At 48.2% G+C, this 17,838-nt stretch overlaps 2 protein-coding genes and 1 pseudogene across 2 annotated transcripts in view; 2 read left to right on the top strand and 1 right to left on the bottom strand.

Annotated features, from left to right (window-relative positions):
- LOC120685125 (cysteine-rich receptor-like protein kinase 6) overlaps positions 1–17,269 on the top strand; it is a 48,034-nt gene extending 30,765 nt beyond the window's left edge. The window contains exon 9 of the mRNA XM_039966958.1: positions 17,060–17,269. Within this exon, the coding sequence (XP_039822892.1) occupies positions 17,060–17,065 (6 nt within the window). The 3' untranslated portion in view covers positions 17,066–17,269. The remainder of the gene's footprint in view (positions 1–17,059) is intronic.
- LOC120684605 lies at positions 1,305–9,839 on the bottom strand (annotated as a pseudogene).
- LOC120684604 (disease resistance protein Pik-2-like) lies at positions 11,681–15,155 on the top strand. The gene is made up of 3 exons (XM_039966468.1): positions 11,681–12,555; positions 12,676–14,789; positions 14,875–15,155. The coding sequence occupies exons 1-2, from the start codon at positions 11,723–11,725 to the stop codon at positions 14,774–14,776; spliced, it is 2,934 nt and encodes a 977-aa protein (XP_039822402.1). The 5' UTR covers positions 11,681–11,722; the 3' UTR covers positions 14,777–14,789; positions 14,875–15,155.
- Positions 17,270–17,838: the final 569 nt, after the last annotated feature.

The following is a 17,838-nucleotide window of genomic DNA, read 5'->3' as shown; positions in this document are numbered from 1 at the left end:
CTAATCCTCTTGTCCCAATGTTTGAGTTAGGTCTGCTGCTGCACTTGACGAGAACGATTGCCATTTTTTGTTCAGTTGGTTTATGATGGTCTCAAGTTTGAGTAGCTCAGAACCTGCAAGCAACCATGTTCGACACTGCATTCTACGATCCTTCGTCCACTTTCGTCCAGCATTGCTAGCATGATCCGGTTTCAGGCTTGAAGCGGTCTCATCCGAATTCAGGACACGATTGGGTTCTAGAAGCTGGCTGGCGGCTGGCTAGTAGACCATTTCTGAATCCTGAACCGTACCTGATGAGCGGGCTTCTGCATCTAGATTAGCAAAATCTGTCGGCATGGGTAACATTCAGCTAGAGATTGATGGATTCAGAAAAAGAAACACCCTGAAGATTGCAGTAACAAGGATGTCCACTAATGATTTGCCCTGGCATCTTCAGGTAACAGCGAGAGTGCGCGCAGCGGGGCGGAAGCCATCGCCATCTCGCCGGCGCCGGCGCCGCAATCGGCGTGGCTCACGGTTAACGTGTTTTACAAATTGGCCCCTCCATTGGTTCCAGAATTTCGCAAAGTAGCCCCTTTATTTACATATAACCCCCTAGGTAATCGCGATCCGAATATGTACACATACATCGCGATCCGATTCAGGGGTGTACGTGTAAATCTTCGCGATCCAAGTTTTTGCAGCTAGGTCCCTCGTCTGGGTCGCGGTGTTTGGCGGCGGGTTGAAGCGGAGGCGGCCCGGCGCGCGGCGGCGGCGGGCGCAGGGACGCGCGCGTGAAGCCAGCCGGCGCCGGGGAAGCCGGCCACTCGCGGGCTGATCCGGTTGCGTCTCTTCCAAGTGGACGGAGCAGGGTGAGGGAGACGTCTGGGGGTGTTCCGCTGTCCGCCACACCGCCGCCGCCGCTGTGACTGCTCGCCGACCTACATCTCCGGCTCCTTCCTCTCTTCCGGTTCGACTTCGCCTCGTGAGGCGGCTCCAGGTGAGTTCCTGCTCTCTCCGAGTTCCCCATGGGGTCCGGGAGAACTCTGAACAGCTAGTTGCTTCCTGCAGCAGCTATCGATTTGGGATGTGGGATGCTGCTTCAGCAGATGCTCTCATTCTCTGCACTATGGTTACTGGAGCCATATAACTTGCCAGTTATATTTTTCTTTTATTCAAATGGATTTTCTTCAAATGGTAGCTTGTGCTGGGAGAAAGTTCAATCTAGAATTAGAGGCTCAGAGAAATCAGAAAAATAAGAAAAATACAAAAGTGCATACCAAAGATAAAAAAATGAAATTAAAACCAAAGTCATCAGAAATTATTTATTGATTTTTACATAAATGTTTCTGGGATGAAACTCCTGTTGGGTTTCGCTCATCATACACTATTTGACATAAGTTCGCCAATGAGGACATACATCAACATTCAACAACACTTTACATTGAAGCCAAATGAATGGGCTATTATTCAAACTATGATCACACAACGTAGCTGATTGCAAGGATTAAGGTTACAGGACCTGTGTCGGCATTTATCACTCATAGTACTCATCAACTACCATTGTAGGTTTCTTTTGATGCATGCTTACTGAACTTCTGATGTCGGATACTTTCACCTTGGTAGCTCCAGAAGCCTGCTGGCTGACTCTAAGATGGACTTGTTGGAGACTTTTAAGGTATTCCAAACCATATGCACCTTCAGATAACCTGAATTGAAGCTCCAGCCTTTGAAGCTCTGGCATTGCCCCTTCTAGGAAGCTCAGCAAAGGCATCACTGGTGCCGAAAATCATAGCAGTTTAAGGCTGGCAAATCCATCAGCTGGAACAAAGATCTTGCCTCCTGAATCCATAGCATTCTTCTGTAGAATCTCCAGAACACTACTATCCTGTACTTTTGCATTGATTGAGAATGTGAGAGAAAACAACTTAGAGAGCTGGGAAAGAACTTGCAAACCATCTGTCCGCAGTGAAGTCAACGATAAAGTTAACTTCTCAAGAGTCTCCAGCTCTTTGATCCATCTAGGCACACGAAGCAATTTGCCAGAAAGATCAAGTGAGAGTATGTATTTTGGTGCACTGGACAGATCATCTATTGAATTAAGAAAACCTGTGAAGCCATCATCAATTGCAAGAGACTTGAGCGAGTATCCAGTTAGGTGCTCAATGGTAGGGAGTAACTCATCATATTTGTTGTTATTGGCATGAAGATCTCTAAGACTGTAGATGCTTAACTTCTTCAATTTGGTGAGATTGTGCATGCTTCCAAGGTCTGGAGTTGAACCCCTACTAATCTCGATCCCTAAGAGTGTTTGTAATGCAGTCATCTTTGCAATTTCTTCTGTGAATCTCAAGGAAAGATGTGTGGATTTGTTGCCACCAAGTAGATGGACCATTTTTTGGAGCCGCCCAACAGATGAAGGCAATTCTGTCACATATGTATCCCTAATATCCAGTGTCTCCAAATATTGGAGTTTTCCAATTTCTGATGGGAGTTTCTTGATGTAAGTACTACGTAGACTCAGATACTTTAGTTGAAACATCTTAAAAATTTTGTCCAGCTGTTTGGTATTTATGTTCTTGCATCCTTCTAGATCCAACACCTGCAGTATAACAGACTTCAATGAATATGAAGGCAGATGGTGCAAATTCTCAAACACAGTTAGTGACCGGACATGTGACAAGTTCATGTTCTCTATTTTCTCTTTTACATCCTCAGGGTTGCTGTTGTGAAGGGAAAGCCGGCGGACTTTGTTGCTTGGTGTTGGTGTGAGCCAGTGACCTCCAACCACAGTGATAAAATTCTCTTCGCTTGACTTGGACACAATATATTCAAGGATCATATCATGAACTTGACAAGTCTTCACCTTGCCATTGGTGCTGTTTTCCACTGGCCGGACTATATTTCTACTGATGAGCTCATTGAAACTGTCTTCAGCAACTTCCTCTACTGTTTTCCCATCCTTCTCAGCAATGAAACCTTCAGATATCCATCGCCTGATTAATCGCTTCCTGTTGATGCTGCAACCTTTCGGGAATATGCTCAAGTACAACAAACAATTCTTCTGATCAGCTGGTAAATCATTGTAGCAGAGATTAAGAATTTGTGTCACGCCCTCAGGACTAAGATTCTTATCCAACTCTGAATTTAGAGACTCTTTCACAGTTCTCCAACTCCATCAGATCTCTTCTGGCTAAGAGCCCTGCCACTGCAACTAATGCCAAAGGTAGACCTCCACATTTCCTTATAATTTCATCCTTGGTTTCTTTGAAGTTTTCTTGCTTTGGATCATGAATTCTTTCAAAGAACAATGTTGTAGATTCCATACGAGGGAGTGGTTTAAGCATGTGGATATGTTCTTGTTGACGGCAGCAGGCATTTGCTACAGACTTGAACCTTGTAGTCACCACTATGCTTCCCTTTTGCTTTACGGGCAAAGATTGCCAGATATTTTGCCATGACGATACAGACCATACATCATCTACAAAGAGAAAGTAACTACAAGCAGAAAAAGTTTAAACAATGTCAGTGGGGTTCTAATAATGTGATAAGTGAATAACACATCAACAACAACAACAACATAGCCTTTTTTCCCAAGCAAGTTGGGGTAGGCTAGAGATGAAACCCGAAAGAAATAAGTTCAAGGTTCATGCACATTGATAGCTAGTCTCCAAGCGCTCCTATCCAAAGCTATCTCTTTAGAGATATTCCAATCCTTAAGGTCTCTCTTAACCAACTCATCCCACGTCAGTTTAGGTCTACCTCTACCCCTCTTTACATTATCGACCCGCTCAAGAACCCCATTACGCACCGGCGCCTCAGGAGGCCTTCGTTGGACATGTCCAAACCATCTCAACCGATGCTGAGTAAGTTTCTCCTCAATTGGTGCCACCCCGACCCTATCCCGAATAACTTTGTTCCGGACTCTATCCCTCCTTGTGTGCCCGCAAAACCACCGCAACATCCGCATCTCTGCTACACTCAGTTGCTGCACATGTCGCCTTTTTGTAGGCCAACATTCAGCACCGTATAACATCGCCGGACGAATTGCTGTCCTATAGAATTTGCCTTTTAGCTTTTGTGGCACCCTCTTGTCACAAAGGATGCCAGAAGCGACATGTGCCCTTTTATGAACTACAGAACGACATCTACTCTAAACTTAGGTAGTAAGACATTCCAACTTCCTCTTATTTTGAGTATTTGGTCCTACATTATTTAAAACTGTTTCCTTTTGGTAATGTACACAACTTCTATAATCCAAACCTTAGTCATCGAACCAAACCACCTAATTTTCAACATTGCTTATTCTACGCATTATCAGCTAACATTTTCTGTAATGACTTTGCCATCATATAATGTTAGGTGATTATATTTGACCTACACCTATGTAAATTTAGTCCAGATTTTGTCTAACAAGCACAATATAAGAATGTCCTTAATTACAGAAACATGTCTTGTATAATGTTTATATACATGGGAAGTGTAACATCCCGTATTTTTACAGAATGTTATATAGTGCAAAAATGTGAAATTTCAAAAACTTTTTGTGTGCATGTGTAACTAGGTAGAAATAATGTAAGGTGGATCTCTTCTTCCATCTCGAATTCCTAGTAAATCAAAAGCAAAACAAATATAAGGATATAAACGCTAGTGTGCTATATTTGGAGTTGGGTTTTATTTGAATCTCCCTTGTTTAAATTTGATTCGACTTATTTTTGTTTGCATTGAGTGGAGTTCAAATTAATTTAAGCCAATTAATTTGAACTCAAATGCTAACTAAACCCCTCTAGCTGTTTTGGGCCAAAACCAACTAAACCTTCCCCACCTAACCAGACCAAACCCATCCTTCCCGTCGGCCTGTTGCAAACCCACCAAACCCACGCTCAAGCCAACCCGTCCAGCCCAACACCGCGCGCTCCCGCTGGCCCAGACCGGCCCAAACCTAACGCAGGCCTGCACTGTGCACCGCCCGCACCCCTACCCCTTTCTTCACGGGAGTCACTGACAGGTGGTCCCCCACCTGGCAGCCTTATCTTCCTTCTCCAACCACTCCCCTCCATCCTGTCTACGCCTCGCTCTGCCCCGCGTCACAGCGCGAACCCGCATCGCGACAGGGCGCCCCAACCACCTCGCCCCAGGCCGCAGAGGTTGCCGCACCCCGCACCGCCTCGCCTTGGCCACGCGAGCGCGCAAACCCTAGCCCCCGCACGCGCTGAGCCGTGCGATTGCCGCCACGTGTCCTTGCCTCGTGCCCCGGGCCGGGCCGTCGATCCTCGATGTCCGTGCCCCGGGCTAGCCTTGCACCACGTCTATAAGAAGCCCAATCAACCCCTCCAAACCTTAGCCGCCCCTCTCTTCTCCCCAATCGACGCCGCCGCTAGAATTGGGAGAGAAAGGGAAAAACAGAGGAGGAGGGGAGAGCAAGAAGAGGAGCCAGGCGCAGAGGAAGGGAGGAGAAGGGAGGAGGAGAATCCGCCGCCGGAGTCGAAGATGAAGATCACGATGACATCAATGCCGCTCCGGAGTCGAGCCTGTTGAGGAGTACCCGTCGCCGCCAAGGACGCCGCCGCGACACCGCCGCCGGAGCTTCACCGCGCCTGCGCCTCGAACGACGACAACGACGCACCCGCGCGGCACTGCACAGCGTCAACCCCGCTTGCATCGGCTCGCCACGGCACCGAACCCTTCCTCCACGAGCCCGCCGGTGAGCCACCGTCGCGCCACCCTTCTCCACCTCTGCTCTGCTATCCAGCCGCCACGTGCGCCGATGAGCCAACCCGTAGCAGGCCCCTAGGACTCCCCGTCCCGCCTTTCTGCAGGAGCCCTCGCCGTCGTCGAGAACCCACAACCGCACCAGCACCACGGCCTCGAGCCTGCTGGTGAGCCTGCCGACCGCCACTCCCCTGTTTTCCTTTTACCGTCGTAATCCGCCGCTCCCCGTTACCTCTGTTCTCTGTTGCTTGACAACCCTCGCCGTCGTGCTGCTACGCGAGCCTGGAGAGCCGGTGCTCCGCGTACGCTACGACCACGCTGTGGCCCTGGATCACCAGGTGTCTGCGCGTGCATGCGCCCCTGTCCACCCTGGCCTTGCCTTCGCCCGTTTCGCCCTCACCTCCGCCTCGTCGCAGCCGCCACGGCCCTGAACGCCGGACCCCGTGCGTGCGTCTGGTCCAGCCGCCGTTCGTCGTCCCTGACCTTACCGTGCCACCCCCTCGCCTTGGCGCCGAGCCAATCTCGCTGCCAGCCTTGCCATGTTGCAAGCGCTGCGCGTTCACACTGCACGCACATCCTTGCCGGCCTCGCCACGCCAAGACCATACCGAGCTCGAGCCTTTGCCCTATCGCCACTGCCGCGCCGCCGCCGCGGCGTCGCGCGCGCATCATGCCCAGGCCCTTGGGACCTTTGGTCGAGCACTCTAGGCGCTCTGCTCCCTCAGCCGGCCTCGAACACACAGCCACATAGCCCTGCAGCCGCACCGGATCCGGTCCTGCCACACTGGATCCGCCGCCTCACTGACGGGCGGGCCCCGCCTGTCAGTGGAAGGCGCTGAACCGCCCCGCGGGCCCAGCCTGTAAGAGAGAGAGTGAGAGTCAGCCGATGGGCCGTGGCCCGATCCAACGAACTGAGCCGGCCCGACGAGCCGTGGACCAAGCCGGTCCGAGAAGCCGAGCCGAGCTTCATGGGCCAACCCGAGCCGGCCTTTTCCTCTTTCAGCCTAGTAAACCAAGCCACCACTCCCTTTTTCCTTTTTACCCAGCTGACATGCGGGTCCCACGCGGCAGCCTCAGTGTGAGGATGACAGGTGGGGCCACTGACACGTGGACCCCGCTGACCTGGACGTTGACCAGTCAACGCTGACGTCAGCTTTGACCCCGCTGACGTCAGTAGGAACCCACCCTGTGCTGATGTCATGGTGATGTCAGCAGGACACGTGGCATTCTCCCATCTTGCCACGTGTCGGCCCTATGTTTTCTTTTTCCGAAAATTATTTGTTAATTTCATAAATAGATTTAGGCTTCAAAAATTGATAATAAATTAACCGGAGCTCCGAAAATTATGAAACCAGTTTCATAATTTTTCTAAAATCATGATCTACCCGTTAGAGTAAGTTTTGGTGTGATTTGGATCTTATTTGGATACTTTTGTGCACTTTTGCACTTTGGCCCCCTTAGTAATTCGTAATTACGAATAGGCCTAGAGGACCCAGGAGGACGTCCCGGACAACGAGAAGACTCAGGTTCACGCCCATCTATGATTTGATTACCTATTAGGCATTGCTTGCTAGAATTGCTATCGCTTTATTACTGTTATGAGATGAACCTGCGTAGCCAATTGTGTGCCCTTATTCCTTGAAATCCTAATAAACCATGTTCGAATGGTTGATATGCTTGCATGTGTATGTGTGGGATTTCCTCGTGATATGATAGTTTTGGCGTGAGTGGAGATCCACCATATCAGGAGTTGGTGATTAGGGCTTTTAGCAGGGGGCGAGCAAGTTGACTTTGCTGGGGGTGTGTGTTGGGCACACCCTGCGAGCACCTGTTGCGGGTGCATGTTTGTGTCATTGGACACGGTTAGACTCTGGAGGTGTTTTGTGGGCCTTACCTGTAATGGGTGCCAGTCGTGGACCGCTGTGACAGATACGCATGAGGACGGAGATGCTCACCCCGGCATATAAGGAACCGGTTGGTGTAACTATGATTAGTGGGACTTTGTGAGCGTGCACACCACTTATCCACTATGCGGGTGGATCCGGTCCGAGGCTAGTAAGCGTGGTGCCAGGCCTGTAGGCGGATGTAGTATCGGTGCAGGGGGAGCAGGTGTGGACCTGACGTTCCCTGATTCGCGGGATTCATGGGAATCCTATTCTAGATGGCTTCACAGTCCCGGGGCGACCTCTTGCGAGAGAACGCGCCCAAACCCGGGAAAGCAGGATGGTGCCATGGCTGCTAGTTCTTGTTCTCAGTAGACCAGTGTCTCGATGTCAGTTGGCTGGCCTTCGGCTGGCAGCGATTCGAGTGGGTACAGGTGTACAACCCCTGCAGGGTGAAAACTATACGTATAGCCGCGTACTCGGTCATGTACATTCCTACTCTTCTGTTACTTCCATTAGTTAGTGTGACTTGATACTTTCCTCTAGCCTACTTTCCTGCTTGGATAGCAGCTGAGGTGCGAGGAGAGGGAGTTCTCGCACCGACTTGGTTATCAGGGACTTGGGTGAGTCTCGGAGGTGTGAGTTGACTGGGAGTCCGGGATGCCGGAATGGCCCACGTCAGGTGACTTGGCAGATGCTATACTTTGTTGATGCTACGCATAGGAAACCCTAGCCTTATCCGTTGACTTTTTCTTATACCATAATGCATCCACTTAAAGCTTGCATACGGATGGTGACGTGAACCTATCCCGTCCTTGGGGATAGTTTGGTAGATGCAGGATCCGACTCGAAGATCGACAATGACTTTGAAGGAAGGACTAAGGACGACTCGTGCTTCGCTCAAGTTGCCTGTGGATGAAAGAAGACGTCAAGATGAAGGATGCCCAGAAGTCTAGCTACTGCTTCCGTTTTCTGGTTGTTCCCTTTTAGCCCAATGGGCTTGTACCAGATGATTTCGTACCACAATCCGCTGGATTATGTAATAATTAAACATTTGTTGTATTTTATCGTGAAGTATGACTGTGATATGTAATTGAAATGAGTTCTGTATGTGATAGCTACTGATCCAGAGACTATCACGACGATACAGGGAGTCGGGTTGTCCGTTCGACAACCCGGTTCGTTTCAGGAAGCTAAGGTAACCATGCAAAATTGAGGTAATGGTTGTTGGATAACTAACAATATAAATGATTATGGAAATTTAAAGCATTTGATGTAGGCTACATAGTCAGTGCGAAATAATATAATAGTCGTAGCACTCACTTCTTCTGCTTCAGCTGTTCTTCGAGCTTATCCTTCAGTTGTTTCTCATTCAATCCTTCGATTCCATCAGCATGGCCATCTGAGGTGCCACGGCCACCATTACCCTCGGGATCTTGTTGCGGCATGACCTGCTTCAGGATGCCTCTCAGCAGTGATGGCAAATTCAGCTTCTGCGACGCCTGCACCCACGCCCGGGAATCAAACTTCTCCCCATATCTGCGCTACAGTGCCAGCGCCATCGTCGTCTTGCCAAGCCCACCAAATCCAACAATGGCGAGAACCCTCACGCCGCCCTCCGACTCTGCTGTCAGCCACTGCCCATGCTTCACAATGGCATCCTCCTGCCCCACTGGCTCCGTTGTACCCACGAGCTGTGACGCAGGAGGTTGCAGGTGATCTGTGGCATACGGGCGTGCCGGTCCACTTGGCTTGATGCCAGAGACGGGCTCGGAGCTTTCTTTAGGGTCCTGGACGCCGTACCTCGTGCGGCGCTCCCCGACTTCCTGTGCTCGGTTCTTGAGGTCAATGATCTTGGAGGCGATGTCCCGGCGTGCCCAGAGTGTGGTCATGGTGTACCACGCGCGGCTGACGTTGACAAAGAGGCCCTCCCCTCGGGGCTGGCGGCCGAGGCGGTGGGCGAAGTCGTCCACGCAGTCCTCGATGTCGTAGGCGACATCGCGGACCTGCTCGATCCAGTCCTTGGTCTGCTCATCGTGAGCAGCTCCAGCTGCAGCTGCCCTGCTGAGCTTGCGGAGGAAGGCGTACATGCTGGAGAGCTCGTTGTTCATGTACTGGATCTCACTGCGGACGCCACTGATGAGCGTGTACTCCTGGGCGAGGAGGCTGCCGAGTTTGCCAAGCAGCGATCTCATGGCGCTCTCAGAGGCGCCCACGGCGAGCTCCATGCTGATTCGTCGTTGTCTGATCTTGCTTCAGCCCCTAGCTGTCTTCTCTTTTTCTTGGAAGTCGTCACAGCTGAAATTGCAGGATATGCAATAGAAAAGATTTCACAGCAGAAATTGCAGAGCAACAATTCTTGCCAGAGAGGAAGAATGAAAAGTGCCAAGAATATGCGTGGTTCCTTTGCACACTGGAAATGAATAAAAGTCGGAAGGAAAAGCAATGATCCAAGTCATGATGAGCATACCTTTGTTGCAACTTGCAAAGAAGGAAGAAGGACAATAGAGTCCTTCCTATGGCCTGGTTCTGGGTGACAAGCAGTGGCGGTGGTCGGCAGCGAGCTCGCACAGCACTCCAGTGGTCGGTATCGAGTTAGGGGCGTGAGGTCGAAGCTGAGCTAGTGGGTTCGGCAGCGTTTAGATCTGAGAGATGGGCAAGCCAATTAGAAGAACTGGCAGAGGTGCTTTGACTTTATACAAAAAAAATCTACTGCAGGAATGAATCCTTACATGCACACAAAAGTTGAAGGAGTTAAATCCAGATTTGCAGTTTAAACTGTGTAGATGTATACCATATAGTCTCTCCTGTATGTTAAAAAGGTTTCGATGTCATCGTTCAAAAAAAAGTTTCAGAATTTTTGAAAGTTTTCTAGGTAGGTTGTTATGGGATTTGCATAATCTCTTGTTTTAGAGGTGGAGCAGTAGAGGCCAGCAATGATTGCAAGTTTAGTTGCTTCGGACTTTTGCCCATAGTGACTGTGCCAGTCATCAGAGCCTAATCCAATGGGTCTGCTGGTGGCTGTGGCTGTACTATACTGGTACGTGGTGGTAGACTAGCAGTGGCACAAGTGGGCACCTTTAATCCCTGGGGCATTTTCACTAGGGGTATAAATGGGTAGGATATCTACGGTTATAAATACAAATATAGTTACCCCTTCCATTCCAAGAAGAATGTAATATTAATTCTAGCTTACCATGAAGTCAATCTATCTCAACTTTGACCAAATATGTATAATTAATGTTATTTATGATACAAAATAATTATAGTTAGATTTATTATTAATCAATTTTTCTCAATATACCTATTTGGAGTCATAAACATTAATAATATTTTCTTTAAGCTTAATAAAAATTAAGGAAGACTCGATCCAAACTTAGGGTTTGCTTGGTTCCCGGCCACATCTAGCCACGTCACAGTAGCGTGGCAGGGGTGGCACTTAGATTTGGCGCCGTGGTATGGCTATACGTGGCTGGGAACTTAGCACGCTGTTAGAATTACATTCTTTTTGGGAGGAGGTATTAGCTATTTTCCTTCTGATCGGGTACATATAGTGATAAATATGTTGGATAAGAAATAAATAGATATCAACAATATATAAATGTGACATTTAGTATTCGGATTCGAATATGATGTTGGACGCTAGATATCCAGAGTCGGATACATACGGATCTTAATCTTTTTAGGGCTTGTTTGGTTGTACATGGATTCATTTCGGGCCGGTAATGATAGAAAGAATAAAATATATAACAAGAGACCGAAATGTATTCCGGGTCGAAAATTAATTATAATAAAATAGATTTATGATAGCTACAGTAGAAGACACGAAATCAATTCATAAGTCTAGAGGTGTAAAATTAATTTCGATCTCTTGTTGTATCTATTACGAGTTTATTTTATTACAAATAGTTTCCGATCTGGAATAAATTTTAATCTCTTATTATATCTTTATTATTTTTATTATTCCCGACCTAAAATGCATCCATGCACAACAAATTCGATACCTACTATTTACACCCTGGTTTTCACGGACCAATTACATCCAACCACTCTCCCGAGTCCTACCGTTGACCCAGCCTCATCCCCGGGTTGGGGGCACGTGGACATCCACAGATCGAAATCCGGAGCAGGGCGGCGCCGGCGAGCAAGATGGGCGCGTTGTCCGTGTCCGTGGTGGTGGATGCGGTAATGAGGAAGCTCGGCGCGCTGCTGGAGCAGGAGTACGTGCTGCTCTCCGGCGTCCGCCACAACGTCCGCTTCCTCGAGGCCGAGCTAAGAAGCATGCGCGCCGTGATCTACCATCGCGAGTCCCTCGACGAGCAGGATGCCCTGTTCTGGCACTGGATCGACCTCGTCCGCGAGCTCGCCTACGCCGTAGAGGACTGGGTCGACCTGTTCACCATCCGTGTCGATGCTGCCGCCGGCATCTGGGGCAACCCCTCCTTCAGGTCCCATTCCCAAGGGTGGTTTCGCAGCCCTGCGCGCAAGATGACAACACTCCCCTCCCGCCGCGTCATCTCCAGCGAGCTTCAGGAACTAAAGAAGCGTTTCACGGAGATAGCAGAGCGGCGAGAGCGCTACAAGCAGGTCGCCGCCCCCCTCCCCGCCAAGCTATCGGTTGTTAATCCCCGCCTTCCCGCGCTCTACCAAGATATTGACAGACTTGTCGGCCTGGCCAGGCCGATGGAAGAAGTGACCAAGATGGTTATCGAATCTGGGGGCAAGGCTGAGCTCAAGACCGTCTCCATCGTCGGCATGGCCGGATCCGGGAAGACGACGCTCGCCAATGCGGTGTACATGCGGCTCAGAGAGGAGAACTGCTTCCAGTGTCACGCGTTCGTCTCTGTCGGACAGAAGCCAGACCTCAAGAAGACTCGCATGCACTTGCTCTCGATGCTCGACAACGTGCACCAACAGTTAGATGGGGACATTACTACGACAGGCCTCATCGTGCGGCTCAGACACATACTGGAGAAGAAAAGGTATGCCTAATTTACTTAGCTTGCAGAAGTTTTGCAATTCCATCGTCCATACATCAGAATCACACAGATTTGGTTATAAGTTATTTCATCTGTGCACTTTCCCCCCATTTTGCAAACCAGATACCTTATTGTGGTTGATGATTTATGGACGAAGGAACATTGGCAACGCATAAAGTGTTGTTTCCCAGAGAACTCTCTTGGTAGTAGGATAGTCACCATAACAAGGAAAGCTGCATTGGCAGCCGAATGTTCTTCCAGTTCAAGCGATTGCATTTACAACATCGGGCTTCTTAGTGAAGTGGACTCTAAAAAGTTAGTACTGAATGGAGCCTTCGGTTGTGAGCATGATGATTATCCTCAACATTTGGAGGACGTTTTTCCCAAAATTATAAAAAGATGTGGTGGCCTGCCTCTTGCTTTAGTTACTCTAGCATCCATGTTAGCAGACCAGTATTCAAACGATAAATGGGACACACCTATTGGATGGAGATGGTTATCACATCCAGATGCAGAACAGATGATGCAGACAATTACTCTTAGCTACAACAATCTACCACTACATCTCAGGACATGTCTGCTGTATCTAAGCACATTTCCTGTGAACAAAAAGGTTGACATAGACCGGTTGGTGAGGCGATGGATTGCGGAAGAATTCATCTTAATGGGGCATGGGGCAAGTGTGGAGGAAACAGCAAGAATCTACCTGGATGAGCTCATTAGTGTGAACATGGTACAGCCATTGCTTCTGAACAAGGATGGCGTAATGAATTGCAGGCTTCACCCCGTGATCCATGATTTCCTTGTCTGTAAATCCATGGATGAGAGCTTTATGACTATGGTCGATGCAGAGCATAAAGATGTCCCATCCAACGTCAGCACTATCCGTCGGCTATGTCTGCAAAGCAGCAGCATGCAAGACCAAGACCTGGCACGGAATGGCTCTACGAACTTATCACGTGCTCGCTCAATCGTCATTAGCCAGGCCAGCACTACGCCTCACTTGACTGATCTGAGAGTGGTGCGTGTTCTGGACCTCGAAGGATATGATGGGATAGTATGCCTTGATGGCCTGGACAAACTTCTGCTTCTGAGGTACTTGAGCCTCAGAGGCACTAACGTCAGTGAGCTCCCGGAGACACTTGGGGAGTTAAGGTGCCTACAGACACTAGATGTGAGATCCACAAAGGTGAAACAGCTGCCTCGCAGCATTCTGAGGCTACAACATACTTTGATGGCTCTTCTCGTTGGTGGTGAAGAAATGGTTAATTCGATTGAAACAACAAGGATGCCAAATGATATCTGGCAGTTGCGCAAGCTAGAGAATCTGGCCACTGTTGATTTAAGGGTGCAACATGTCAACTTTGTTGAAGATCTCGGTGCTCTAGAAAGTTTAAGAGTGATTACAATAACATGGTATTTTCACCAGTGTAGTGACGGACCTCACTGTAAAGAATTGTTATCATCCATCCAAAAGTGGAGGAAGCTCAAGTCTCTGACCATTCACTGTGGACTCGGCTGCTCCATGGAGTTCTTAGGCTTCCTGTCTGATCCACCTCAGGAGCTTGAGAAGTTCAAGGTTACAGTGGGAAGATTTGCCTATGTTCCCGCATGGATCAACGGACTCGTATCTCTGTATTTCCTGCAAATCACCATATGCAAAATAGGGACAGATGATCTGGACATACTCAGAACCTTACCAAAATTGCAGCTCCTGATACTAGGCTTGGACTTTGTTCCTAGCGAAGCTATAGTGATTGAAACTGAGGGGTTTAGTGAGCTTTTGACACTCTCAGTCAATTGCCCTGCGCCGTGGCTCACTTTTGGGACAGGAGCTATGCCAAAGCTCACACATCTTCAACTGGAGTTCTGCTCAGGTTCAGCAATGCAAGAGAGTGTTCCTGATGGTATCGGCAACCTCCAAAGTCTCACGGAGGTAGCCCTCCTTTACAACCAGAACTGGTGTGCTAATAGCTCTAGTGTCATAAGGACAGTTGATGCTGTGAAAAGGCAGGTTGCCAAGCATCGCAATCAGATCAACCTCGTCATCAACGAAACTAAAGTTGATGTCGTCCAAGAGGTTGATGAGGAGACTGAGAGCCCAGCCGAAATTCAGAGCAGCAATGTTCAGATTCAGAAAGTTGGCGAGAAGGTGGTGAGGACTACAATAGAGACTTGCGGTGAAATTGAAGAAGTTGAAGGTGATAACTTTAACCACGCATAGCTCTCAAGACAAGGTAAGTTGTCTCCTCCCTTTTCCCCTAAATTCAGCATGCAAATTAACACCACTCTGTATGACAAAACTTGTACTTGCTGTGTCAGGAATGGCGATCCCCCGAGAAGCATCGATAGCCGAAATGAAAGGAGCACACTGCTTCAGTTCAGGTGGAGATGAGAACAAAGAGTTGCAGGCTCTGATGCTGTTGGCCACTTGCATCCATGTCGCCGTATCCGATGATCTACATTTGCTTGGTCACTCCGTGTTTATGTTTTCCGTATCCAATTGCCGTCTGTGTGTTTGTTTATGTTGTTGATTGTAACCAGTATGTGTGACTAAAAAAAATTTAAGAAAATTTTTGAAGAGATAGAGGAAAAATTAACGAGAAAAAAATTGTGCAAAAATCAATTGGATAAAAATTACATAAAAAAAAGTTGAAGTAGAAAAATTTTGTTCAGATTATAGAAAAGAAAAAAAGAAAAAAAAACAAACCGGCGGCGGCGGCGCCTCTTCCCTGCCACCAGCTCCCCGCCGCTTCCCAGCGCCGTGCGCGTGGGCCATATCGACCGTGACTTTTGTTGCGTACTAGCGATGATAAATTCAACATTGGGCTTACCGCCAGCGCACCAGTATTTTTTTTTTGCGTAATGGGTTGGATTATATTTTAAAACTACTGTGCCTACCGAATTTACAGCAAAGACCCTGGACCAAAAGAAAATTACATCACATTCACAGGTCTTCGTCCTGATCCACTTTTGACCCTTGACATTCATCGATTTGAAATCACATTTTGATTATTGCATAGAACCCTAGCTATTGCATTCTGGCATTCTGCAGCAAAGCTTAACAAACACTATACACAACCGCGCCTAGCCATGTTTCACCCCTGCCAACACAAAAGGACTAGGAATTGGTCACCCGACTGCTGTTCGAGCTTAGTGCAACGACAGTAGGGCATTCTGGTCGCCTGAGCCCTGAAGGCAGCAGTAATTATGTTCACAAAGTTGGCAATCAAACCTAAAACTAGTCAAGTGCTCGATGTGAAGCGGAACATAAACAGAGATAAACAAAACCACCACAACAATGACCAGGAGCCAAGCCTTGCAAAGAAAACAGTGCATAAATAAGTCTACTACTACATTATCCATCCAACCAAACTGAGTTATGAAGATATGATATTCAAGATATCAAGACACAACTTGGATATATGACAGAAAAAACAGTTCAGAGGTGCTCCAAAATTATAGGCTAGTCAAGGAACCAGAAAGCTAAAGCTTCAGATCAACCCTTCACTTCTTCGCCTTCTTTGGTGCCCTGTCATCCAAAAGTGCAGGAAGACACATCAACAAAACATGATGATTACAAACAAAGTCAAGGGAACTATGAGAATGTGCAATGAGTTCAAAGGCCACTTGTACAAGGAATACAGGAAAACATGACAATTACATACTCCAAGGGAACTAAGGAATGTGATAGGAGTACTAAAGGCTACTTACACTGCAGTCGGAGCTGGAGCAGCAACTGATGGTGCTGCAGGTTCCCTCGGGCCCTAAAAAAAGATGAATCATACATTTCAGCATGGAATCTAAATCTAAACAAAAGAAATGACAAAAAAAAAAGATCAAAATGTCTCGGCCTTCAAGGGAAAGAAACATGAACCTGCCTAACCAGCTTAAATAACAATTCCAACAATTACTGTAACAGCTAATGAAGCTAATGTTTGGCTCTACAAGTAGCAAGATTAACATTTTTAACATGTTCGAGTGGATCAAGAACATACTTTTTAGGACAAAATAAGAAAACTAATGCATGGCTCTGCAATATTTTTTAAGAATATACTTTCATGTTTCAGTGGATCAACAAATAACTATTTAATGGCAGTTCAAATTTGCTAGTTCACAAGGCCTGGTTCAGAATCCTAGTATCACATGGGCATTAAAAGGCATTCTAGCATCCATATAATCAGCAGGTTTCCACATCCATTCAGAAATAAATGCAGGTTTGAGTTAACAAGACATAATCATACCTGGGCCAACCTCTCCTCCCTCCTAGCAAGCTTTCTCTCTCTGCTCGCCTTGCTCTTGGCACGTCTGGCCTCGAACTGATCAGAGAGGGCCTTCTCCCTCACCTTCTCAGCTTTTGACTTGTGGATGCTCTCCATCAGCACCCTCTTGTTGCCAGACCCGGGACAAAAGGACCCCCCCTTTTGTCCCGGCCTGGCGTTCCCGGTTGGAAACCGGGACAGTAAGGGTTTCCCAACCGGGACAAATTAGCGTTTCTGTAGTAGTGAAATAAGGTGTCATTCACAGAACTTGAGCCAAGATAAGAGGATGTATGAAAGTATGGAACCGAGAAACTATGATAGTACATAATAGAAATTATATATGGCAGTCCTCGAATTACATGTGCTGCGCGGCTATTATATATAGATGCATACTGAATAATTCCTGTGCTGCAAAAATAATTATGATATACAGCAAGGTCATCAAATTGGACGAATGGAGCTGCTTCGCGAAAGAAAGGAGCCGAGGGGCGCCGCCGCCGCCACCGTTTGCGCCCCCGTTCCCTCGCCTCCGGCCTCGCTGCCGGTGGTGACGAGGAGCGGGGGTCCGCCTCTTCAATAGATCGCCTGTCTTCGTAGGGTCTTAGTCGAGTCCACCTAGGTCTAGGGTTTGCTCGCCGTCGATGTTCGGCGATGGAGTTAGGTTTTACCGGAGGAGTGTGGCTCCTCTGCGTCTTGCTTTTCCTGGCGGCGCCGGTGATGCGGAAGCGACGGCGGCGCAGCTGAATAATTTCTCCCAGTCTCTTCCGTTCTCCGATGGCGATCTACTCCGACGTCAACGGAGAGGCTGGGGAGACCTGTCCAGCAGTCGAGGGCCGGCGCATCGTCGTCTTCTTCAGGTGATGATGTTGTTGACCCTGTTAATCTCGAGGAAGATGATCTTTGCTGAAAATCTGAGCTTTGCTCGGGTTGCCGGCGGTGGAATCTAATGATGCGTCGTGGGTACGGGAGTTGGCCGATGCACCTGGGAGGCAGTGTACTCGGCTGATTCGCCTAGAAGTAAGCC

Source organism: Panicum virgatum, chromosome 8N (assembly GCF_016808335.1).
Source record: "Panicum virgatum strain AP13 chromosome 8N, P.virgatum_v5, whole genome shotgun sequence".
NCBI classification, from domain to species: Eukaryota; Viridiplantae; Streptophyta; class Magnoliopsida; order Poales; family Poaceae; genus Panicum; species Panicum virgatum.
This window is presented reverse-complemented; position numbering and strand designations above follow the sequence as displayed.

Bases quoted from the DNA above. Each gene is read 5' to 3' on its own strand.
- LOC120684604 (XM_039966468.1), top strand. From the start codon at position 11,723: ATGGGCGCGTTGTCCGTGTCCGTGGTGGTGGATGCGGTAATGAGGAAG. The intron at 12,556-12,675 runs GTATGCCTAATT...TTTGCAAACCAG, and splicing joins CACATACTGGAGAAGAAAAG to ATACCTTATTGTGGTTGATG.